Source organism: Anomaloglossus baeobatrachus, chromosome 1 (genome assembly GCF_048569485.1).
Source record: "Anomaloglossus baeobatrachus isolate aAnoBae1 chromosome 1, aAnoBae1.hap1, whole genome shotgun sequence".
In the NCBI taxonomy this organism is placed as follows: Eukaryota; Metazoa; Chordata; class Amphibia; order Anura; family Aromobatidae; genus Anomaloglossus; species Anomaloglossus baeobatrachus.
Window position 1 is genome coordinate 741,351,614 of NC_134353.1, and position 26,437 is coordinate 741,378,050.

At 44.9% G+C, this 26,437-nt stretch overlaps 1 protein-coding gene across 12 annotated transcripts in view; it reads left to right on the forward strand.

Moving 5' to 3' along the window:
* PITPNM2 (phosphatidylinositol transfer protein membrane associated 2) overlaps nucleotides 1-26,437 on the forward strand; it is a 487,362-nt gene that overhangs the window by 229,592 nt on the left and 231,333 nt on the right. For all 12 annotated transcript variants that reach the window (XM_075322875.1, XM_075322922.1, XM_075322937.1 and 9 more), the window contains one exon: nucleotides 9,270-9,454. In XM_075322875.1, coding sequence (XP_075178990.1) covers nucleotides 9,377-9,454 — 78 coding nt within the window. In that variant the 5' untranslated portion in view covers nucleotides 9,270-9,376. The remainder of the gene's footprint in view (nucleotides 1-9,269; nucleotides 9,455-26,437) is intronic.

Below are 26,437 nucleotides of genomic sequence, written 5' to 3' on the forward strand. Positions count from 1 at the left end.
GACTGGAGTCATAATTCATCTTCATATCCCGGGATTTGCCTCACACCTCCCCCCTTTTGAGGGCGCTAGGGGGCAGCACACTCCGGTGTTCCCCCGTGCGCCCGTCCGCGACCTCTCCTTGTCGGGACAGCCCGTCTGCGTTACCGTGGTCACGGCCCCTTTTGTGGCGAATGGTGAAGTTGTATTGCTGGAGCGCAAGGCTCCATCGCAACAATCGCCCATTCGTCCCAGAGACGGTGTGCAACCAGCTGAGGGGATTGTGGTCCGTCTCCACGATGAAGTGGCGCCCGTATAGATAGGGTTGCAGACGCTGCAGGGCCCACACTATGGCCAGGCACTCCTTCTCCATCGTGGAATAGGCAACTTCCCTTGGTAACAGCTTCCTGCTCAGGTACAAGACTGGGTGCTCTTGGCTCGCAGAGTCCACCTGGCTGAGCACCGCACCGAGGCCGAAGTCACTGGCGTCGGTCTGTACTACAAACGGCCGCGTGAAGTCGGCTGCCTGTAGCACGGGCGGGCTGGACAGGGCGTCCTTTAGGGCCCGGAAGGCTGTCTCGCAGTCCATTGTCCAATCGACTGCAGAGGGCAGCTTCTTCTTGGTGAGGTCCGTCAAGGGCTTTGCCAGGCTACTATAGCATGGAACAAACCTCCTATAGTACCCAGCGGTCCCCAAGAAGGACATCACCGGCTTCTTGGTCCTGGGGGTGGGCCAGGATGCGATGGCTTCCACTTTCTCAGGCTCGGGCTTCAGTGTTCTCCCACCTACCCGGTGACCGAGGTACTGGACCTCGCTCATGGCCAGCTGACACTTTCCCGGCTTGATGGTCAAACCTGCCCGGTGGATCCGCCTGAGCACCTGTGCTAGATGCTCTAGGTGGTCCTCCCAGGTGGGACTGAAGACGGCAATGTCATCCAGGTACGCGGCCGCGTACCCTTCAAGTCCCTTGAGCAGGGTGTTGACCATCCGCTGGAAAGTGGCAGGGGCATTCCTCATCCCGAATGGCATCACCGTGGACTCGTACAGTCCAAATGGGGTAATAAAGGCAGAGCGTTCCCTGGCCTTGCGAGTCAGGGGGATCTGCCAATATCCCCGGCTCAGATCCATGATGGTCAGGTACTGAGCCCCGGCCAACTGATCGAGCAGGTCATCGATGCGTGGCATTGGGTACGCATCGGCGACCGTGACCGCATTGAGCCCCCTGTAGTCCACGCAGAACCGAGTGGTTCGGTCCTTCTTAGGGACGAGGACTACAGGCGAGGCCCAAGCGCTGTTGGATGCCTGGATCACCCCCAGCTTCAGCATCTCGTCAATCTCCTGGCGCATGTGTTGCTGCACCTCCAGGGAGACCCGATATGCTGAACGCCGGATCGGGGGATGATCCCCAGTGTCCACGTGATGGACAGCCAAGTCAGTCCTTCCGGGCTGGTTGGTAAACAACCCCCCGGAAGGGGTGTAGGGTGGCCCACAGCTGGGACCGTTGGTCCTCCAAGAGCTGGTGGCCAACCTCCACATCCTCAATGGATCCGCCTGCCCTAACCTGGGCTAGCATATCCAAGAGGGTTTCCGCTTCTCCCTCCTCGGGCAGGTTGCACACGGGGAGCGCACATGCCTCCCGCTCATGATGTGCCTTCATCATGTTCACATGGAAGGGCTTCCGCCTTCCACGGGCAGGGTCCAGGGTGACCAGGTACGTCACAGGGTTGAGCTGCTGGTACACGAGGTATGGGCCTTCCCAGGCTGCCTGAAGCTTGTCCTGTGGTACGGGGACCAGTACCCACACCTTTTGACCCACTTGGTAGGTCCTCTCACAAGCGTTCTGGTCGTACCAACGCTTCTGATCGGCCTGGGCTTGAGCCATATTGTCGTGTACCAGTTGCGTCAAGGCCTGCATTCTGTCCCGGAAGCGCATGACATACTCGATAACCGACACTCCAGGGGTGGCCAAATCCCCTTCCCAAGCCTCTTTCACCAGAGCCAGGGGGCCCCGCACACGTCGCCCGTACAGGAGCTCAAACGGTGAGAATCCTGTTGAGGCCTGTGGAACCTCCCGGTAAGCAATTAACAGGTGTGGGAGATACCGCTCCCAGTCACGCCCATGGGAGTCGACCAACATCTTAAGCATCTGCTTTAAGGTGCCATTGAACCGCTCGCACAGGCCATTAGTCTGTGGATGGTACGGGCTGGCCACCAGATGTCGCACCTGGACTTGCTTACAGAGGGCCTCCATCAGCTGGGACATGAATTGGGTCCCCCGGTCAGTGAGCATTTCCTGGGGAAAACCCACTCGGGAGAAAATCTCCAGCAATGCGGTGGCCACCTTGTCAGCCCGAATGGACGACAAGGCCACTGCTTCTGGGTACCGGGTGGCATAGTCCACTACCGTCAGTATGAAGCGTTTCCCGGAGCTGCTGGGGATGGCCAGCGGGCCGACCAGATCCACAGCCACCCTCCTGAAAGGCTCATCGATGATTGGCAGAGATACTAGTGGGGCTTTGGGGTGTGGCCCCGCCTTCCCCACTCTGACAGGTTTCACACGAACGGCAGTAGGCAGCCACATCGGCCCCCATTTTTGGCCAGTAGAAATGCTGGTTTAACCTGGCCTTGGTCTTAGCGATCCCTAGGTGTCCGGCCATCGGAATCTCATGTGCGATCCGCAACAACTCCGTCCGGAACGGATAGGGTACCACCAACTGTCGGTCCCTGGGCCACGCCTCCGGTGAACCCTGCTGGACCGTGGCCCGGTACAGCCGTCCTTGGTCCCAGACCACTCGCTCCGGGTCCGAGTCCGAGGGAGGCTGTGCCGCCTGCTCCTTAAGAGCTTTCAGGCTGTCGTCAGCTTCTAACGCTGCCTGAAACCCCTGACTAGATGTGGCCAGAATCGACGAGACTGTCACATCTTCGGTCAGTACCCCGGGACCTGTGTCCTGGCCTCCACCTGACTCGGCTGCCACTTGGTCAGAAGGGGAAGAGCTATCGGACCTCCGGGAGGCCCCTTGGCTTCCAGCACTCCCACTGCGGGTGACAGCGGCCACAGCCGCTGCGACCGTGGGTCGTGCCTGCTCCTCCTCCGTTCCTGACCAAGTCGCCGGTTCAGGCAGACCGACCTGGCTTCCTGACACCCCGGTTGTGGGGGAACCATGCACCGAGATCTTACCTGGGAGCACTTCCGCTCCTGGACCGGCCCCAATCTCACCTGCCTGTTCCCCCCCTGCAGCAACAGAACCCCGCTGTGAAATCTCTGGGGACCCCACATTTGCTGTGGTAGCCCCCACCCCACACACTGGTCCTCCCCCTGCAGCACCCTGCTCTCTGCTTATCCCAGCAGAGGGCAACAGATCCCAGCTCACAGGCTGATTACTTGTAGAGGCATTGTCACACCTTTCTCTGACCCCCTCCCCTGTCACAGCTGCAGCTGTGTGTGTGTCTATGGTGTCTATGCAAGCAGAAATATCAGAGTTCACTCCCTCCTCCCTTACATCATTCATAGATAACACATTAACATTGTCCGGAGGCATGTCAGTACTGGCTGAAGGTTCAGCCCTTGGTTGGGGCCCAAACTGGGAGGTTATCTGCCCCAAATCTGTCCCAAGTAGCACGTTTGCAGGGATCCGATCAGTTACCCCCACCTCCCTCACCCCTCGCCCTGCGCCCCAGTCCACATAAATGTCAGCAACAGGCAGCGCCGGGTCAGTGCCTCCAATCCCGGAGACAGCGAGGGTTTTTCCAGGGATCAAGTCCTGGGGGGACACCATCTCAGGCCGCACCAGAGTCACCTCCGAGGCGCTGTCTCGCAGTCCTATGGTCACAGACCGGCCGACGGTGACAGGTTGGAAGCTGTCCAGGGACCTACCACCACCCCCACCCACACAATACACCTTGGGCGGCCCTTGGGACGGGGACGGAGCCGGGGCCTTGGGACGCTGAGGGCACATGGCCTTGAAGTGTCCAGGTAGGTTGCACTGGTGGCACCGTCTTGGTTCTGCCACGGGCCTGGAGAGGGGAGTTGAGGGGGACACCCCCTGCAGTCTAGGGGCAGGTGGGGCAGTCGCAGAGTTCATCTTACCCCCTCTCCAGGTGCTGCTGGTGGCTGCTCTCCTGGCTTCAGGAGCCCGATTGTTGGTGTAGTCATCGGCCAGGGCAGCTGTAGCCATGGACCCCTTTGGCTTCTGGTCTCGGATGAACTGGCGGAGATCCTCAGGGCAGTTCCACAAGAGTTGCTCCGTGATGAACAAGTCCAGGATCTCCGGTCCGGTGGAAAGCTGCAGGCCTTGGGTCCAGTGGTCGGCAGCTCGGGCAAGTGCCCGCCGGTGGTCAGCCCAGGAGTCCTTTGGTCCCTTCTGTAGGCTCCGGAACTTCTTGCGGTAGGACTCTGGAGTGAGGTTGTACTGTTGGATCAGGGCCCGCTTGATGGTGTCGTAGCCCTGATCTGCCTCAGCAGGCAAGTCCCCAAGGATATCCAGGGCCTTACCCCTTAAACGGGGGGTCAGGTATTTGGCCCACTGGTCCTTGTCCAGATGGTGCTGCAAGCAAGTCCGTTCAAAAGCAGTCAAGAAAGAGTCCAAGTCTCCATCCTTCTCCAGCACTGGGAAGTCCTCAACACGGACCTTTGGAAGTTTGGTGTCTCGAAGGTCACATGTGGCTGATGAGGGCCGGAGCTGAGCTAGCTGCAGCTGGTAGTCACGGTCTGCCTGTCGCTCTCGCTCTTCACGCGCTGCCTGCCGCTCTCGCTCCGCAGCCTCACGCTCTGCGTGCCGCTCCGCAGCCTCAGCGTCACGCGCTGCCTGCCGCTCTGCCCTGCGCTCTGCCAGGAGTTCCTTGTAGCCCTTCTGGTCTCCAGCCTGGAGAAGGGCCATAGCCATTTGAAGAAGGCTATCCGAGCCTCCCAGGCTCGGTGGAATGGCACGTGGTGATCTGCGGCACGCTGCAGAGCTAGGCGATTCACTGTCCCTTTCAGAGCGGAGGGCTGGCATCTGGCTCGTTGAGGAACCTTGGGTGAGCTCCTCCTCATCTTGTCCAGCAGTGCCAGGTTGCGCAATGTCCTCGGCAGAACGGTTTTCTGGCGTCGAGCTCCTGGAGGACTCGTGGGCAACCTCCTCATTGCTGTCCACAGCACCGTCCTCCCTCTCTTCGGCTCCTGCCTTAGCATTGGCCAGTTGCATAGCTCTGCTCCTGGTGCCATCAGCCATTCTTGCAGACTTTTGGTCACTGACACAGAACTGACACCTGATGCCTCCACACACCTTACAGTATCTGCACTCTGACACTCTAGTGTTGAGCTAGTCTGAAGACCCCAGCAGCCACAGCTGCTGCAGGCAGTCTTTAGTGTCTGGGAGTATGGGTCTCACACTCACACACACTATTATCTCGATCCCACCGCTATGCCACCAATATGTCACAAACCACCGGGGGGGTCACTCAGAAATCCCCCGCGCTGGCTACCAGTACGTCACGATCGGGGGGTAACAAGCAGGAGTCACCCCTCCTTTATACCTCCCGACCGACAGACAGAGCACGTGATGCGCTCTCTAGCGCCCCTCTTATAGTCAGGCCAATTATGGAATTGCCCGACGATAAGCAAGGAGGCCGCTATACTACTTATGCCGATTATTGAAGGGTCCCCGGTGAGAGTAGGGTATATATTCCCCCGACCTCCGCGGGCGGAATATATAAAACCTCCCGGGATCTCACTGGCCTCCCCACAATAATCCTTGGCACAACCTCGCTGCCACCAACCGATTTACGGTAACTATTAGCCGAACACACAGACGTGGGATTCAAGATCGAGATAACAGAACAGCCCAAGATTAATTATATAATTTAATCAGCCTAAAGCACACTAGAAACTACAATATATACAATAGGGAATCTACAGAATATACATATGTCAGAGTACAGTTACAATCAAAGCATGGGTTACAAACAGGCATACACAGTTCCAGCAGTTACCTTGTTGCGTCTGGCCACAGGGGGGCGCTGTACCCAGGTTTCTAGGATCCTTCCCACAGATGTTTCCTACACGTGCCCCCAGCGAAAAGAACACTGGAAAATGGCCGAAGTAGGGTTATCAACCTGGGCAAATCCAGGTCCCCTCCTACCTTAGTGACCTCAGAGGGAGCACTGCTCCACCCCTGGCTTGAGTTATGGACAATCCACAACATGGAATATGGGCCATAACTTTGCCTGGGAGCGTCGTAGGCGGACGCCAATGCTCTCATTGTGACAGTTATGAATTTAGCTACAGAACGAGGGGACTCATGACCTGTCTGCCAGTTCCCCATTGGCTGATATCACGCCTGGGGCATTTCCCAATGTCCTGCTCCCATAAAAAGGGTGTGCCGGCATCGTCCGCATGCGGAGACACCATTTTTATGGTTGCCATATTTATCGGAAATATGGCTTGCGAGATATGAACCATTTTTTACTGGAGTCGTTCTGTCTGGCTAGTTCCATAGCCTTGCTAATTAGCTAGCAGCCCCCACTACAGGGTCACGGCAGGGAGTCATCCTGTGTCCATTGTCCCTAAGCCACCTAATTTCCATATCACAGGACATGGCCATGGAGGTGTAAGTGGAACACTGAGAACAAGAAGGGAGGGGGCACTGCCAGGGAGTGATGAGGGATTATGACTGGAGTCATAATTCATCTTCATATCCCGGGATTTGCCTCACAGTCATCTTTATCTGTTTGCATCAACTCTCCTGTTGGTATCCAGCGATTTGTAACCTGCCGGCTGCTCCAGGATGTATGTCGGAGGTCTCAAATAAATGCAACTCTATGAGAGCCTCTTTCTGGCTTTCATAGAGTTGCATATTCAGCTCTTGTGACATAACTTCTGACTTCCGATCAGTCATATGTTGCAATGTGACCGGTGCGACGCTGAAAAAGGATGAAAACAGCGGAGGGTAAATATAAGCATGGGGGGGCAGCGGACTAATATTTAATGCACCACTCCAGCACTGAAAAAAACCCAAAGCGCTGGAGTAGTGCTTTAATGTGTTTGTAATATTCTTCATTTGTTCAACAGGTATTTTTTTGTGTTTTTGTATTATTATTATTATTATTATTATTATTATTATTATTATTATTATGAACTATTTTTTATTTAAAAAAAATATTCAGGATGAAATATATTCCATGACATTCTCAAACTGTAAGACAAAAGCTTAGTGTTAGTGAGGTGCAGAAGGGGAGGGAATTCTCATAGAGTGATCATATTCTATACAGTCTTTGTTATATCTGCAGCAATCTCTATTTTAGTTGCCCATAATACTCATTTGTAATTTTACTTGCTTATATGGCACTGTTCATTTTCTCCTCCAATCAACACCAACAATAGCAAAGCCATCGACTGGGTTGATCACCAGAAACTTTGGAATACCATGAAGGATATAGGTGTGCCAAAACCATCTGATGATCCGCATTAGGAACCTTTACATGGACCAACAAGCAACAGTCTGAATGGAACACAGTGACACGGCATGGTTCAAAGTAGAGCGAGCCGTCAGACAAGGCTGCATCCTGTCACCATTACTGTTCAATTTATAGGCAAAAGCTATTTCAGGAATAGCGGCCTTGTCAAAAAAGAAGCCAGAATAAAAATTGCTGAACGATTCATCAACAATCTTAAATATGCAGATGATACAACATTGATAGAAAAAAATGTAGATGGAATGAAAGACTTTTGACAGAATGTCAAGATGGCAAGCTCGAACATGAGACTCCAATTTAATACAAAGAAGACAAAGATATTGACCACTGACAAGTAAACCCAGGACACATTTTTGATGGACAGCGACAAACTGGAAATATTAAAGGGTTTCAACATACTTGTATCAAGTACCACTCAAAATGCAGCAACGCTGGAAGTCAATAGAAGAATACCCATGGGCTAGAGTTGAGCGAGTAGCTAACTATTCATACTTGCTATGCGCATAACAAATACAGTCTAATACTTGCGTATTTGTTCCTAATAGCGTGTGCAATGAAGTCAATGGGGAAAACCTCGCAATGTAACGAATAACCCGAATGCCGTACTATTCGTTCAAGTAGTGACTAGTGCGGAATTCCGGTTACTCGTTACATTGCGAGTTTTTTCCCATTGACTTGCATTGCACATGCTATTGGGAACAAATACGCGAGTATTAGACAGTATTTGTTATGCGCATAGCGAGTACAAATAGTTAGGTACTCGCTCAACTCTACTATGGGCAAATCAACAATAATGTCAGTGGGCAAAATCTTCAAATTGAGGTACATTGCACTGGCAACAAAGACACGGCTCTTACATAGTCTGGTCTTTTCTATAGTAGCATATGGATGCAAAACCTAGATGTTGAAGAAACAAGGCAGAAGAAGAATCAATGCCTTCGAAATATGGTGCTGAAGAAGGTTGTTATTAATACCATGGATGGCAATAAGAACAAACAAATCAATTTTGAAATAAATCAAGCCAGACATGTCACTCGAAGCAGGGATTACCAAGCTATGACTTGCCTACTTTGGGCACAACATACAAAGACAGCAATCACTGAAGGACATCATGGTCAGAAGAATAGAAGGAAGAAGGTGAAGAGGAGACCAGTAACCCAATGGCTTAATACAATCAAGATAACAACTGAGAAGACCCTGGGGGACCTATCTAGGCTTGCACAAGATCGATCTTCCTACAGAGCATTTATCCATCAAGTCTCGGTAGCTCAAGATCGAGCTGAAAGCCGTTAAATAATAATAATTCCAGCTCGCTTTACAGACATCAGCACTTTCCCGATTAGGACTCACAATCTAAATTGTTTCAGTTATACTGTTGTAGGAAACCATGCAAACACATGGAGCACATACAACCTCTTTAAAGATATTGTCCTGGACTTTGATTTGAACCTAAGATCCCAGTGCTGCAAGGCTACATCGCTAACTACTGAGCCACCATATAATGCCAGGTTTTCTAATAGTTAGAAGAATATGGAATTAGACTCTGTTCTATTCACTTGTGATTGACATTTACAAACGGTATTTATTATTCTACAGAGAATGCAAGATAATAAAAACACTATTTCAGATAACCTGTGTTGTACCATGATTAACAGGGTCATATGTACCATTCTTAACTGGAGTTTGTATACCTGCAGTGTTGAAAAGGTTAAATCTGTCATTTGCAGTTTACGTGTTTCCCATCAGGAAAGCATGAGTGGAATATGAGGACTGTAGGATTATGCGTTATGTCCAGAAGGTGGAAAAATAACTCTGTCATGTGTCTGCCTTGTTGTTTCAGGTTTCCCCCAAATGACTTCCCTGGCAGTGATTTAAAAACCTGTAAGTGGAGTTCCTCGGGTCACTGATTCTGGCAGCTTTGGAGGGGCAGAGATTTTTTTCTTCAAGATGCTGATTAAGGAATATCGCATCCCACTTCCCATGACTGTGGAGGAATACCGGATTGCACAACTCTACATGATTCAGGTTTAGCGTTTTACCTTTTTCCATTTAATGTAGTACTAATTGCCCTAAGGTACAGTACCTGCAGTGATGTTTGTGAACTTTCTGCTGCATATTCCCATTATGTTAACAATTTATTAATAGCTTCTGTTATGTGCCCTGTCAGCCATTTATCTTAATGTAGTCATTCATCCATTTGTTGATTGCATTTTCTGCAAATGATAATTATTTCCTGTGATACTCAAAGAAGGATTCACTTTAAATATTTTATTAGTATTTTATTATGTTACTGGAAATACTTCCATTATAACCATGGATAGTTGTGGTGAATATGACCGCTACAGTCAATACGAAGATTTTACTTAATTGCCGTTGTGCTCCCAAATCTGAAACCGGAGATTAATTTTCTGTAATGTATCATTGACAAGGATTATGGCCCTGTGTGCACACTGTGGATTTGTTTCTTCAGCAAAAAATGCATCCTCTGGCAGAAAATGCACCTCTGCCCGATTAAAATCGCATAAAAAAACCGCATTCGATATTACCGTAGTTTGGTGCGTATTTATTGCCTTTTTGCCTGTGGTTTTATCCCTGCGGTTTTTTAACATTGGCAATGGCAAAAAAAAGGGAAAAACGCAGAAAATAAGTGACATGCTACTTCTTTTTGCTGCAGAAATTCTGCAACAAAACCTGTAAGGAAAAAAGACGCAACGTGCGCACAGCATTTTGGATTTCTCATAGACTTTGCTTGGGAAGGAGTGCATGAAGCCTATGAACAAAAACTGCACCAATTCTGCAACGCAACCCACATCAAAACCGCTATGTGCATGGTTTCTGTGTTTCCTAAAGGGAATTGCTAGAAATCTTAAGGGGATTATCTCCACCTTTGTTTTCTTCTATCTCCATAAGTAATACTGAACCTCATGGTGTTGTTTAGATACACTACATACAGTGAAGAAAATATGTATTTGATTCACTGCCGATTTTGCAAGTTTTCCTACCTACAAAGAATGGGGAGGTCTGCAATTTTTGTCATAGATACACTTCAACTGTGACAAACAGAATAAAACAAAAAATATCAGAAAATCACATTGTATGATTTTTAAATTACTAATTTGCATTTTATTGCATGAAATAATTTGATGCAATAGAAAAACATATATGTTACAGAAACCTTTGTTTGCAATTACAGAGGTCAGACGTTTCCTGTAATGTTTGACCAAGTTTGCACACACTGAAGCAGGGATTTTGGCCCACTCCTCCATACAAATCTTCTCTAGATCTTTCAGGTTTCGGGACTGATGCTGGGAAATTGAGTGTCAGCTCCCTCCAAAGATTTTCTATTTGGTTCAGGTATGCAGACTGGCTAGGCCACTTCAGGACCTTGAAATGCTTCTTACAGAGCCTCTCCTTAGTTGCCTTGGTTGTGTGTTTCAGGTCGTTGTCATGTTGGCAGACCCAGCCATGACCCATTTCCAATGCTCTTACTGAGGGAAGGAGGTTGTTGGCGAAATATCTCACAATACATGACCCCATCCTTCAATGCAGTTCAGAAAAGCACCCCCAAAGTATGATGTTTCCAACCCCATGCTTCACAGATGGGACAGTGTTCTTCAGATTGTACTCATTCTTCTTCTTCCTCCAAACATGGCAAGTGGATGGTCATTGGTAAACTTCAAACAGACCTGGACATGTGCTGACGTGAGCAGGGGGACTTTGCATACCCTACAGGCTTTTAATCCATGACGGCATACAGTGTTACTAACTGTAATCTTTAAGACCGTGGCCCCAGCTCTCTTCAGGTCATTGACCAGGTCCTCCCGTGTAGTTCTAGGCTGATTCCTGACCTTTCTCGGAATCATCCTTACCACACGAGGCAAGATATTGCATGGAGCCCCAGAAGTAAAGTTGACAGTCATCTTGTATTTCTTCCATGTTTTAATAATTGCGCTAACAGTTGTTGCCTTCTCACGCTGCTTGCCTATTGTCCTGTAGCCCATCTCAGCCTTGTGCAGGTCAACAATTTTGGCTCCCTTTGCCCTCTTTGATTTTGGCTATGGTGGAGAGGTTGGCGTGTGATTAAGTGCCTGGACAGATGTCTTGCAGAGTAGCAGGGCTTCTTAAAGAAAAAAATAACAGGTCTGTAAGAGCCAGAATTCTTGCTGGTTGGTAGGTGATCAAATACTTATTTTATGCAATAAAATGCAAATGATTAATTTACAAATTATACAAAGTGATTTTCTGGGGGGGATTCTGTATGTCACAGTTGAAATGTACCTACGATAAAAATTACAGTCCTCTCCATTCTTTGTAGGTGGGAAAACATGCAAAATCGGTAGTGTATCAAATACTTATTTTCCCCACTGTATAGAAGCAGGTATTTATATTGGGAATACATTTATTTTTTTTTACTTAGTTTTTAAAAACGTAAGGGGTATACTGATACAAGGTCTATACCGACATTACTGTATATGCCATATTCTATTAAGTTGGGGTTTAATTCTGAAACTTGCACTATTGTAAAAAAAAAAAAACAACCCTGCGTCCTCTGCTCCCTTAGCACTCCAGAGAAAAGGAGGCAAGAGGACCATACAATGAGCTCTTGTATTCCCACAGCTCATGAGAGTTACTGAACAGAGAGGAGTCAGAGATGGTTGAGAGCCACCCATAACGGCATTGCGGGCTGTAGGTTGTGCCTCACTGATATATAAACAGACCTCTGGGAAGCCAAAGGTGATGAGCCCCTTTATTATTAGGTGTACTGTACTATTCCTACATTCTGTGCTGTCCTGCATTAGAGAATATCATAGGCACCATTCACATTCTCTTTTTGTTATGCCTGTTTATTCTAGTTTTAACCTCACATTCACTTGATCTACCTGGCCTGTGGGAAATCAAGCAAGACAGGAGAGGAGTGAGACTTCATGACTACTTAAGAAACTAAGATGACAGATGACTGTTTAGTGTTAATTTACATAAAACACTCACTATTTTATAACTTCATTTTTTTATGCAAAGGTATTTCTTTTACTAGCATTAGTGATGAGTGAGCACTAAAGTGCTTGAGTGCTCGTTACTCGAGTTGAGCAGGTCAGACACTTGGATGGGCTCATCTCGAGTAACGGTATAATGGAAGTCACTGATTGGGCAGTTTGGCTCTTCGCCCAGATACAGCCAGCCATAATAAGAGGACTTCTGGTGGAGGAAAGGCAGGTTTTGAGTTGTTTTTTTTTTTTTTACACACTACATCTGAAAACATTGTTTTTACCCCGAATGACAGCCATGCAGAGACTGCAAGTTCCTCTCACTGAGGTCCCGGGTCACATCATTCAGTGAAGCAAGTCGGAACTTTGTGCTCGATGTTTCTTGAACGACACATCTGAGAACCCGTGACAGATCACCACTCTTACCTGAGCACTCTGATGGTTGATCGAGTACCAAGCAGTGCCAAACACGGTCACCGGTGGCAGTTTAGGGATGAAAATACCACTCTTTGTTCTAGTTAAATTGACGAAAATCCTGAAGAAGAGACTCTGTTAACCCAGAATTCATTCCCTAAGGGTTTTAAATATAGGGTTCCTAAACCAAACAGCCTGTTTTAACTTGGAATTAGTGACATCACTGTGACATTAGGCTCTTGTCCCACTCACAAAGTAATTTAATACATAAGCGCAATGTATTGTGCATCTTCACACAGTACTAATTAGATTAAAATCCTATTGTATGATGCATGAAGGGTGCGGATTGCAGTGAGCAGGAGTGGGCCTCAGCTGCAGGCTCCATGGTTACAGCTGACATCAGAGAGCACAACGCCAACTATGCTGTGCAGGGTGTGCGGCAAGTATTGTCCTAAGCTAAACCCAGTGGATTGCTGATGTAGCCAGGTTTCCAAGGGAACAGATGCTGCACACTGATTCTGATGAGGTTTGTGCAACGATGGTAGTGGTTAGAAAAGAGAAGAAAGAAAGGAAATGGAAGAGTTAGCAGCCATAGTCAAGATAGTGACAATCATCATCCTTCGCAGCCATGGTCAAGATAGTGACAATCATCATCCTTAGCAGCCATGGTCAAGATAGTGACAATCATCATCCGATCGCAGAATAGGTGGGGATGAAGGAAAGGAAGGGGGGGGTTTGTGCTCACTGGTGGTGTCACATAGCTGCGTGGGGAAGAATTCATGTGGTATTCCAAGGATTACATTTTACTTATTTGAATTTAGGTTGCATTTACTTTTTGGTTCTCTCCAGATAAAAAAAAATAAAATTAGTATTTTTGCATGTTAAGAAGTGCGATGTTAGGGTTGTTACTCCAATTTTACATGGTGATTTCTTTTGAAGAGCTTGGAGCTGTAGTTCTGATGCCTTTTGGATGAGATGTTATTTTACATGTTACTTCTCATAACACAGTCAAATAAAACAAATTTCATCCCAACTTTAGTTAGTTCAGAAGCACTGAAATCCTATTCTATCCTTAACAACATATTACAAAATTGCAAGGATTTGTAAACATAAATGGCCTTATTCATTAAAGCTTTTACTCCAGTCCAAGGGGTAACATTTCTCCTTGTGGACAGTGACATGCTAGTGTAAGGAGGCTTATGCTCCTCTCTGCAATTAGTCAAATTGCCTCTACAGAGCAGAAGAAAACTTGAACTGTAGTGCCACCTATTGAAAGTAGCAATCCAAAAAGTCAATATCGACTCCCTTAACAATAATTATAATCTTTATTTCTATAGTGCCAACATATTCCACAGCCTTGACATATGACTTAGGATAAAAGCCAAACCAAAATTTCTTTATTTCTTTGCAGACACGGTGTTTCGAGGTATTGCCCCTCAACAGTGCAAAACATGATATCTGATTTGGCTGTATGACTGGGGTCCAAGAGGTCCAAGGAGTAGTGTTTCTCCTTGTGGAGAGTGACATGTTTGACATGCCACTATAAGGAGACTTATAAGCCATGCAATGCTGCCATGGGAAATGAGATATGCAAATTGCCGCTTCAGAGATTAAGTGGACTTGAACTCTAGCTCCATCTATTCAATTTCATACTTTGCATAGGCAAGGGGCACCGCCATGTCTGCAAATTAAGATTCTGGTTTGGCTTTTATCCTGTCGTATGGCAAGGCTCAGTAACAGGTTGATATTGACTTTTAGTATTGCTACTTCCAATAAGGGTACTAGCATGCAAGTCATCTTCCTCTCTGAAGAGGCAATTTACATGTTTAATTTCTCAGAGGAGCATTGCAGGGCGATTAAGTCTCCTCAGTATAGCATGGGATATCTGGCATGTCACTCTCCATAATGAGAAACCTGACTCCTTAGATCCCAGTCTTATGGGTACTTTGCACGTTGCGACATCGCTACTGCGATATCGTCAGGGTCAAATCGAAAGTGACGGACATCCGGCGCCGGTAACGATGTCGCAACGTGTAAAGCCTAGATGCGCCGATAAACGATCGCAAAAGTGTCGTAAATCGGTGATCTGTGTAGCGTCGGACATTTTCATAATGTCGCACCAATAGGAGATACAATGTTGTTCCTCATTAGTGCGGCAGCACACATCGCTGTGTGTGATACCGCAGGAGCGAGGAACATCTCCTTACCTGCCTCCACCGCCAATGCGGAAGGAAGGAGGTGGGCGGGATGTTTACGTCCCGCTCATCTCCGCCCCTCCGCTTCTATTGGCCGCCTGCCATGTGATGTCGCTGTGACGACGCACGACCCGCCCCCTTAGGAAGGAGGCGGGTCGCCGGCCAGAGCGACGTCGCAGGGCAGGTAAGTGCGTGTGACGCTGCCAAAGCGATAATGTTCACTACGGCAGCTATCACAAGATATCGCATCTGCGACGGGGGCGGGGACTATCGCGCTCGGCATCACTAGCCAATGCTAGCGATGTCGCAGCGTGCAAAGTACCCCTTAGACTCTCATTTAGCCAAATCAAATTTCATACTTTGCACTGACAAGGTGCAATACCTCAAAACACCATGTCTGCAAATTGAGATTCTGGTTTGGCTTATATCGTAAGTCATATGGCACGGCTTGTTAACTTGTCGATATGAACTTTCAGGATTGCTACTTCCAATAGGTGCACTAGAATTCATGTCCTTTTCCTGTCTGAAAAAATTCTGGAGAGCAGTGGCATTCACACCTGGTAAAAATATCCATACCTACAGCACGTTACAGGTCCTTTTTAAACTTGTTATCACAAGTAAGAAGCTGTCCTCAATTAGACAGTAATAAGACTTCTTATCTGCAAACGGCTGTAAACTATTTATTCTGTCATCTCTTATTTAAATATTGTGATTGCTATCACTTTACTATATCATTGTCCTTACTGTTATCTTACAATAATGCCTGATAAAAGCAGTTTCTTTCTTTTTTTTTTTACTGTTTAATTTATTAAGATTATCACATGATTTGCTTTTGTATTACATGTTTACTATTATGCCATACTACGGTATATATCTACAGAGATCGGCCCTGTGCGCACTAGAAAAAGGATTTTTCTCAAGATATTTCTCGTGAGTCTGAAAGATTAGCGCACTTGCGTTAAAAAAAAAACAAAAACCAAAAACACATGCGGTTTTACCAGGTTTTTGTGCGTTTTGATGCGTTTTTCCGCAGGTTGGTCCCTGCGGGGTTTTTTTACCATTATCTATGGCAAAAAACGCAGGTACCTGCAGAAAAGAAGTGATGTTCTCATTCATTTTGCTGCAGAAATTCTGCAGGAAGAATGTTCTTGAGAAAAAAACGCAGTGTGCGCACGGCTATTTCTTTTTCCTTGGGTTTTGCTAGGGAATGTCTGCAGAAAGGTTACAACCATTTTCAAGAAATTTCTGCCGCAAAAACGCAGGAAAAAATGCAGTGAGCGCACAGGGCCTTATGCATAAGATAAAGTAAAAAAAAAAAAAGTTACCGTATCTGGTTTGGAAAAGTAATGTTCCTAAAAGAATGTAATACATATGGATCCGTCTTTAACCTCTTAATGTTCTATTCCATATACAGTATATGTTATAAGTAAGGTTTTTTTTTTTCTCTGACAGATGTATTCAATATATTTATTTTGGGCTTCTCTCAATGCATTGGTGAGATAAATATCATGAGCAAGGCTTAGGACTCATTCATACGTCTGATTTTTCATGTACTAGTGCTATCCGTGTGTTTTTCAGCACTCATACTTTTGCTAGTCTATAGTGTCATTCACATGCCTGTGACTTTTTTGTAGACTGAGAGGTACGCGGAAAATCACGGAGACATGTCCAATTTTTATCCGGTCAGATCAAAATCAGAAACGCAAGTCAATGTGTTTGTGAAAAAAATCGGGCAACAAAAAGAAATAATCATAGCACAGAAAATAGTTAATAAATACCATTTAGCACATGTCTATTTTAACCCTTTCATGACCTTGGACATACTGGTACGTCCTAAATCATGAAAGGGTGATCACCGCCGGCTGCTGATCCTTATTGTCCTTAGGGGCACTAGTAAAAAAAAAAATACAAATGTAAAAAAAAGTTTTAAAAACTAAAAAAAAAACAAAAAACCTTAAAGTTTAAATCACCCCCTTGAAAATTAAAGGGTTAAAAAAACAAAATAATATGTGCACACATTTGATATCGCCGCATTCAGAAATGCCTGACCTATCACAATATAAAATCAATTAATCTTATCGGTAAATGGTGTAATGACAAAAAAATTTAAAACGGCAAAATTACTCTTTTGGTTGTCGCAAATTTTGCCCAAAATGCAATCACAGGTGATCAAAACAAAGCATCTGCGCAAAAATAGTACCATTTAAAACGTCAGCTCGAGATGCAAAAAATAAGTTGTCACTAGGCCCCATATCCTGAAAAAATGAGAACGCTATGGGTCAAGGAAAATGGCGCAAAAAAATGCGCCAATTTTTTTGGACAAACTTCAGAATTTTTTTTTTAACCCATTAGAAAAAAGTTAACCTATTCACATTTTGTATCTATGAACTCGTACCGACCTGAGGCATCACTCTGATACATCAGTTTTATCATATAGTGAACACAGTGATAAAATATCCCAAAAACAATCATGCAATCGCATTTTTTTTTGCAATTTTTCCTCACTTGGAATTTTTTGCCCGTTTTCAAGTACACTATATGGTAAAACTCATGGTTTTATTTAACAGTACAACTCGTCCTGCAAACAACAAGCATTCATATGACAAGATTGACGGGAAAATAAAAAAGTTGCGACTCTCAGAAAAAGGGGAGCAAAAAAAATAATGGAAAATCGCCTGGGGGTGAAGGGGTTAAAGTCTGAGTGCTGTACGATTTTTACAGACTGATTGAATAGAGAAGGTTGAGATTTTTTTTTTTTTTTATTTTTAGTTCTCCACATTTGAGAAAACCTGATGAGTCCCGGGTTGCAGTTGGATCAAACCCTAATCAGAATAATTGGACTGGTTTTTTTAGACATGGATAATAGGGTACCCATGGATTAGTATGGCTAACAATGGTCACTGCTTCTGACTTGTGCAAAATGCTATTAGTCCATATCAGAGGAAGTATCTTATAGTAAAACAAACCTTCAGAAATCAAGGAGTAAAGGCTGCTTTACACCTTACAATTTCCTATGCGATCTCGTATGTGACCGCACCCGCCCCCATTGTTTGTGCGGCTCGTGCAATTTCTTGCCCATGTCGCACAAACGAGTAACCCCCCCATCACACGTTCTTACCTTCCATACGACCTCACTGTGGGTGGCGAACATCCACTTCCTGGAGTGAGAGGGACGTTCGGCGTCACAGCGACGTCACACGGCAGCCGGCCATTAGAAGCGGAGGGGCGGAGATGAGCGGGACTTAAACATCCCGCCCACCTCCTTCCTTCCGCATAGCCGGCGGGAGCCGCGGGACGCAGGTAAGCTGTGTTCATTGTTCCCGGGGTGTCACACACAGCGATGTGTGCTGCCCCGGGAACAGTGAACAACCGGACGTTCAATATGTAGAAATTGAACGACGTGTATGTGAACAACGTTTTAACGTACAATATGGGTCACACGTAGGTTTCACACGCTACAACAACACTAACTATGCTGGATGTGCGTCACTTACGACGTAACCCCCGCCGACACATCGTTAGATATATTGTAGCGTGTAAAGCCCGCTTAAGTGGCTAAAATGAAATGGAATTTATATAAGTGAAATACAAATATGATAAAAAGATTGTTAAAAATACATAAAAGGAGGATGTCAGACAGAAGTCTGAAGCTACACAGGAAGCCCCAATATCAAAATTACATTTGTTAATTATTATTATTATTATTATTTATGCTTAAAGCACCATTTATGCCATGACATTTTACATGTGAAAAAGGGTAGACAGAAAAACAATTATGAACAAGGACCCTGCCCACAAGGGCTCACAGTCTACTAATCAGTCACAGTAGAAACATAGTATATATAAATCCCATATAATCAATATGTTAATAAATATGCAGAGAACACATGCCTAGTGGCCAGAGTCAGAAGAGTCAATGTTAAAGAAAATTCCTGCACAATTATTCTATCAGAACATCATTATAGAAATGGTCAATGAGACATAAGAAGGAGTAGGATAAATCCAACATAGGAGAAAAGCAGGAAAAAGAAGAGGAGTATCTGATGCAATAGTATTTGCAACATATGTTGGTAAATCCCAACAGGTAAAACCTGTGTGGGAAACCGTCAAGAACACCGGTGATGCGCGTTTCGCGTGCAGCTTCTTCTGAGGGTTGGCCCTCAGTTTTAATGCAGTGTATTTTATAAGCAGTGAAGAGATCAGATGTTCGAGTCTCCTTTTGAAGCTAGAAAAAAAAATTAGACTAAGATGATAAAAATAATGAAAATAAAAAAACAAATAAAATATTTTATTGTGTAAAAGATAAAATAAAACAAAGAAAATAAGGCATACATAGTTGGTATTTTCATGTCTGTAAGAAACCAAATGTCAGAATTATTTTGTTTTTTAACCTGCACGATGCAAACTATAAAACAAAATGTATAAAAACAATGTTAATACAGAATAAAAGGAACTGAAACATCATCTTATCCCACAAAATGCAAGTTCTCACACAACTTTAACAAAAAATTAAAGGTTATGGCTCTCAGAATAAATCATTGCAAAGGTAATTGAACATAGTTGGTATCAACTATTTGACTCACAGAATAGAAGGTAACCTGTCATTAATATCATGAGATTAATACTTTAACCCCGACACTCTTAAGCTCCTGTTCAACTTTCTGAAAAGGCCAAATTCTTCAAATCCGGCCTGTGTAAATTTATGTGGTGATAACTCTGGAATGCTTCCACATATCTTAGTGATTGTAAGATTGTTCTTTTTTTTTGGGGGGGGGGGGGGGGGGGTGTGACACATTGTACTTCATGTTAGTGGTAAATGTAATTTAATATGATTTGCGTTCATTTAGGAGAATATCAAAAATTTGTCCAAGAGTTTGAAAAATTAGTAATTTTAGAACTTAGATTTTTTTATGCCCTTAAAACAAATGATCACATCATACATGCATGTGGTGTCACCTTTTGTGATTTGTGGTTTCAGTTTAATCAGATGACTGTAGAGGTGTTATTCATCACTATAAGGGCATGGTCACACAAGTGTAGCTCCTTTCATCTCAGAGAGTCAGTTTGATTATGCTACTGACACTTCGATCAATCTGTGATCCAAGTTTTTTGAGAGAGTCAGCTCGGTGTCATCCGATTCTCTCAGATGTGAGAATCGGAGCACACTGTGAGGCGAACCACAAAATGTCTCTATTCTGTGAGTTTGCGGACATTGTATTGTACTCAGATGTCACCTGAGTGCAGTCCGATAATCTCCACGCACCCTTTAACTTGAATGGGACAGTGACATCATAGCATGCTGCCATTGTTTTCGAATGCGATACATATCATTGGTCCGAGTGTTATCCAATAAAAAATTAATAGTTCTCGTCCGATGTATACTGTAGTTTCAGTGAGCCCTAATCCTGCCTCTGATGATATCACAACTGCTGTAAACTCTTAAAACGAAGTAACAATCTAAAATAGACCCATTGGTCATTGTGAAAATTGAAAGATTACTACATTTTTTATTTTTTACTTTTAATAAAGATTCTGATAGAAAAAGAAACGCCTTTTTTTAAATACAGTTAATACAAAAACTTGATTTAAAGGGGTGGTTCACCCATATTTTTTATTGTCTAGTTAGATATTATATTGAGAAACAATGTTTCTCTCAAATACCTTTTGTTGGCAATAGTGCCTGTGAAAGGTGCTATTGCAGACCGCTGTTCCCCGCTCTGGTGACGTCACGTCAAGTACCGCACACGTCGCATCCCTGCGTCCGGCTGCAGTCTTCCTGACTCACTCACTGAGCTGTGGGCGGTGTTTCACCGCTTGTCACAGCTCATCTCCTCCCTGCTCCATCCTCCCTCACAGCAGAACGCTGTGCTGTGACAGCGGTGAAACACCACCCACAGCTCAGTGAGTGAGTCAGGAAGACTGCAGCCGGCCACAGGGATGTGACGTGTGAGGCACTTGACGTGACGTCACCGGAGCGGGGAACAGCGGTCTGCCATAGCGCCTCTCACAGGCACTATTGCCAACACAAGGTATTTGAGAGAAACATTGTTTCTCAATATAATATTGAACTAGACAATAAAAAATATGGGGGAACCACCCTTTGAACCCTTTCGAACAGAAGCCTGTTTTCACTTTCCTGACCAGACCAATTTTTAAAATTCTGATCAATGTCACTTTATGATGTAATAACTCTGCAACGTTTCAACATTGTTTTTTCGTGACATATCATATTTTATGTTAGTGGTAAATTTTGGCAATATGGTTTGTGTTTATTTTTGAAAATATAAAAATAAATTAAAAAATGTAAATATTTAGAAAATTTTGAAATTTTAATATTTATGCCCTTCAATCACAACAACTCATTTGCCAAATGACTATTTTACATCAGCACTATTTTTGAAACAATTTATTTTTTTTAGAAAGTTATAAGGGTTCAAAGTTTATTAGCAATTTCATGACCCAAGGTATATAGTGTTTGGATTTGTATATACACCCATTGCATTATGTCCTTGGCTTATTAACTGTATGATTACCTCTGCACAGACATAGTCTGATAGTCTGTTTTTCCATCTTTGTATGGCTATAGTGGCTATTTATTGTCACATTGCATTGTTATTATTCATATGCCTGTGACTATGCGGTTATAGGGTTTTTTTGTGGTTACTAATTTTTGCCTTGGGTCTACTGCCTCTCACTTTAGCATTATCATATGCATGTGGGCGGTTTTATGCAGTTTGGTGACTTCGGGGAGCTCGGATATTTTACTCTGTTTGCCTCTATGTGGCTTTATTCCATCTTTATACCTTTACTGCAGTTTCGTTTTTTTGGCTCAGCACATTGTTATATCTATCTTCACTAAACTTTGCACTTTTATAGTATGGGGTCCCATGCTTCGCCTAGTCAAGGTCCTAATTAGCATATGAACAGCACACTTTATAAATGCTTTTTTAAAACATTGATTTTAGTGAATAACCTTATACATTGCTAGTTAGGCAGGGACTTTTGGCAAACAAGTGGGAATGCTGTTTGTTTGGAGGGCATAAGGGATTTCATAAGTTCCCTTTAAGTCCTGCTGGGAACAGCGGATTGTCATAGGAGTGTTAAGGGGCCAAGTATTGAAGAAAGGTGAAATAATTTACTATCACATCTAACGAAAAGGACAAGACTTTTAGTGAGAAATGGGAGAATATTGATGTTCGTGTGCATGGAGGTCATAGCCCAAATTGTAGTTAGGGGGTTATATTTGATTGAGAAATTACTACTTCAACCTATTTCTTTGTTTCTTTATGGTGAAATATGTCTAGAGTACAGGTCCTTAACAAAGCATAGCCATAGAGGAGAAAATTCAGAATTCTCATGTCAGCAGACATCTTACTCAGTAAATGATATGATAGACATGGATGCTTATGTGACCAGATAAATAATTATGGCAGACTTAATGCGAGAGAAAAAAGGAAACTGGTAATTAAAGGGCAATTGTCTGGAAAAGTATAGTAGGCGTGGCAAAGGTCCATTTTAATTGCATGGATCCTTCCAAACCATGATAATTGGAGCTTATTCTACTTTTCAAGGTCCAGTTCAGCTTTATGAAATGCATCGAGAAAGTTGGCATTATATAAGTGGGAAGGATCTGCAGTTATTTTAATAACTAAATATGTGAGGGACTCTGTTTGCCATCGGAAAGGAAAGGAAGAACTGAACTGGGCAACTAGTCTTGAAGGAAGCAAAATATTGAGCATCTCAAATTTGTGGGAATAAATTTTGAAATAACTAAGGCTGCTTTCACACCTCCGGTTTTAGCAGAGCCGGCCAATCCGGCTCTAAAACCTATGTAACGGATGCGGCGACAATACCGCATCCTTTGCATAAATTTTTGACTTGCGGCCCGTCCGTTTTTTGCCGCTTGCGGCACGCTACTGAGCATGCGCAGTGGAAAAAAACGCATGCGGTGTTTGCCGCAGGACGCCGCATGCGGTGTCCATAGGCATGCATTGCAAATCGCGCCGGATGCGGCACGATGCGTTTTTTTTTGCCGGACAAAAAAACGTGCCAGGCAACGTTCCATCCGGCCACCACATCGGCTAAATCTGCTGCATGCGGCAAAAAACGGACCGAACGCAAGCCCATGCGGCACAATACGGCATAAATGTAAGCCTATGCAAAAAAAACGCAACCGGCGGCAAAAAAAAAAATGGTTGCGGTTCTTCTGCAAAGCGCCGGATTGTGCCGCACAGGAAAAACCGGATGTGTGAAAGCAGCCTAAGGGAGCCAACTTTGTGTAATTCGGATTTAATATTTGGTAGACTAGTTGTAAGGGAAATTATGTAGAGGAGATCATCTGCGAATAAGGCTAATTTATGTTTTCTTGATTGAATTGAGATACCTTTTAACTGAGAGGTTATTTCCAACAGCCAGTGCTAAGTGTTCCATAGTTAGTATGGATAATAAGGGCGATAAAGAGTATCCTAGCCATGTTCCATTATGTATCTGGAAAGGATGTGAAAGAGATCCCTTGACCATAACTTAGGTAGAGGGTGATGAGTAGAGGGCAGAAACTTTATGTAACATGACCTCTTGCATTTCAAGGCCCTGAAGAGCCTGAAACATAAATTCTCAGTGCATTCTGTGGAAGGCTTTCTCAGCATCAATCAACAGGATACACATGGGAACCCCCACTTTAGTAGACCTATCCACCAAAGATATAGTTCTAATGGTGTTAGCTCTGGCCTCTCGGATAGGTACAAATCTCACCTAGTCTTAATCTATCACTATGGGTAAATGGGACCACAGCCTATTTGAAATCCACTTAGCATACAGCTTAATGTTTGTGTTAGAAATATCGGACGGTAGCTGCTGCAACGGATCCTTCCTAGGCTTAGAAAGTATGGTGATTTGAGTCATAAGGGCCTGAGTTGGAAATAAGCCCCTTGAGGATATACTATATAATTACACATTGACAAACACAGGGCTTAGTACAGTAATTCTAAGAACAATTTAAAGAAACCGGCTGTATATTTATCCAGATATCCAGACCTGGGCTCTTTCCAGGTTTCATCTCACTTAGGCTGGGGCCACACGGGCACTACTGCGATCCACTTGCATGAGACTCGGCTCGTGCTGGCAGTACAGCAGAGCCGAGTGTCATGCCTGTGTCCTTGCAACTGAGGTCCGTTCGTGCGAGCAGACCTCAGCTGCGGGGGGCGGGCCGGCACTCAGGAGGGGAGGGAGGGATTTCTCTCCCTCTCTACTGCGTAGCCGGCTATTGCCATTCTCGCACTGCACTAGCAGTACACCGGTGTACCGCGAGTGCAGTGCGATTTTTCTCTCGCCCCATTCACTTGAATGGGTGCGAGAGAAAGAGTCTCGGATTACAATCGCAGCATGCTGCGATTGTTTTCTCAGTCCGATTAGGGCTGAGAAAATAATCGCCCATGTGCGCTGACACACAGGCTAGAATTGGTCCGAGGGGAATGCGATGTTTTATCGCACTCCACTCGCACTGTTTTTCTCGCCGTGTGGCTTAGCCCTTATAGCTACAGTCACCTTCTCTAAAGTGAAGTCTTTTAGGCCTAACAGCACCTAAGTCGATAAGGAGGGAATGTTTATGTATGTACATAGGATTTTATTTTTTTCCTGGAGTTGGGGCGTAAAAAGATCTCTGAAGTGACCGCTAATATTATAAAGGGATTTCTAATAGTTGCTAAATTCCAAAAGAATTTTGAGTGTGCACCTTTTTCCATTCTGTATTATTTATAAAAGCCATGTAAGTGGTTAAAGTGCTTGGGTGCATTGCTCTTGATTTTAATTTATCGCTCCTGTTGCCCAATTGATAGAAACCGCTTCTAATACATTCTCTTAGACAGCAGGATTTCTGGTCTAAAATAGAAGTTTGTGACAGGTTGTCGAAAGTTGTGCATAGAGGCAGATGGATTATGTTTATGTTAGATCTATACCTTGGTAATCTGAGAAGAGCTATTTCCATAGCTCGTTCTTTCTTGAGACATGCCTCATGTGATATGATGATGCCTTCCAAGACACTCTTAAGGGCTTCCCATTTAATCGAGGGAGAGTTAAGGGGGCTTTACACGCTACGACATCGCTAATGCGAACTCGTTGGGGTCACGGAATTGGTGACGCACATCCGGCCGCATTAGCGATGCCGTTGCGTGTGACACCTATGAGCGATTTTGCATCGTTGCAAAAACGTGCAAAATCGCTCATTGGTGACATGGGGGTCCATTCTCAAAAATCGTTACTGCAGCAGTAACGAAGTTGTTCCTCGTTCCTGCGGCAGCACACATCGCTCCGTGTGATGCCGCAGGAACGAGGAACCTCTCCTTACCTGCCTCCTGGCCGCTATGCGGAAGGAAGGAGGTGGGCGGGATGTTACGTCCCGCTCATCTCCGCCCCTCCGCTTCTATTGGGTGGCGGTTCAGTGACGCAGCTGTGACGTCGCTGTGATGCTGAACGAACCGCCCCCTTAGAAAGGAGGCGGTTCGCCGGTCACAGCGATGTCGCCGGGCAGGTAAGTAGTGTGACGGGTCTGGGCGATGTTGTGTGGCACGGGCAGCGATTTGCCCGTGTCGCACAACAGATGGGGACGGGTACCCACGCTAGCGATATCGGTATCGATATCGCAGCGTGTAAAGCGGCCTTTAGAGTCTTGGTTATGGTCGGAAATAAAGTTCTGAATAGTTTAAGGTCTGAATGGCACAAAAGGTCTTGAAGTAGGTTCTCATTTAAACGCCATGTGAAAATGGGTCTCGTAAGGGAACCAAATCGCATGGAGAAATAAATGAAAGCATGGTCTGACCACAGTATAGACCAGGGGTGGGCAATTAATTTTCCCATGGGGCCGCATGAGAAATTGGGATTGGTTTAGAGGGCCGGACTAATATAATTACCTCAGTTCTACCCAATATACTACATCACTACATCCCCTCCATATACTACACCTGTAATAAACTACACCACTACACCCCTATATACTACACCTGTATTATACTACACTCCCTCCATATACCTGTAATATACTACACCCCCATATACACCTGTATTATACTACACCACTATATAATACACCTCCGATATACTACATCATTACACCCCTATATACTACACCTGTAATATACTACATCACTACACCCCATATACTACACCTGTAATATAGTACACCTCCATATAGCACGCCTGTAATATACTACATCACTACACCACTATATAGCACACCTGTAATATACTACAACTCCATATAGTACACCTGTAATATACTACATCACTACACCCCTATATACACCTGTAATATACTACATCACTACACCCCATATACTACACCTGTAATATAGTACACCTCCATATAGCACACCTGTAATATACTACATCACTACACCACTATATAGCACACCTGTAATATA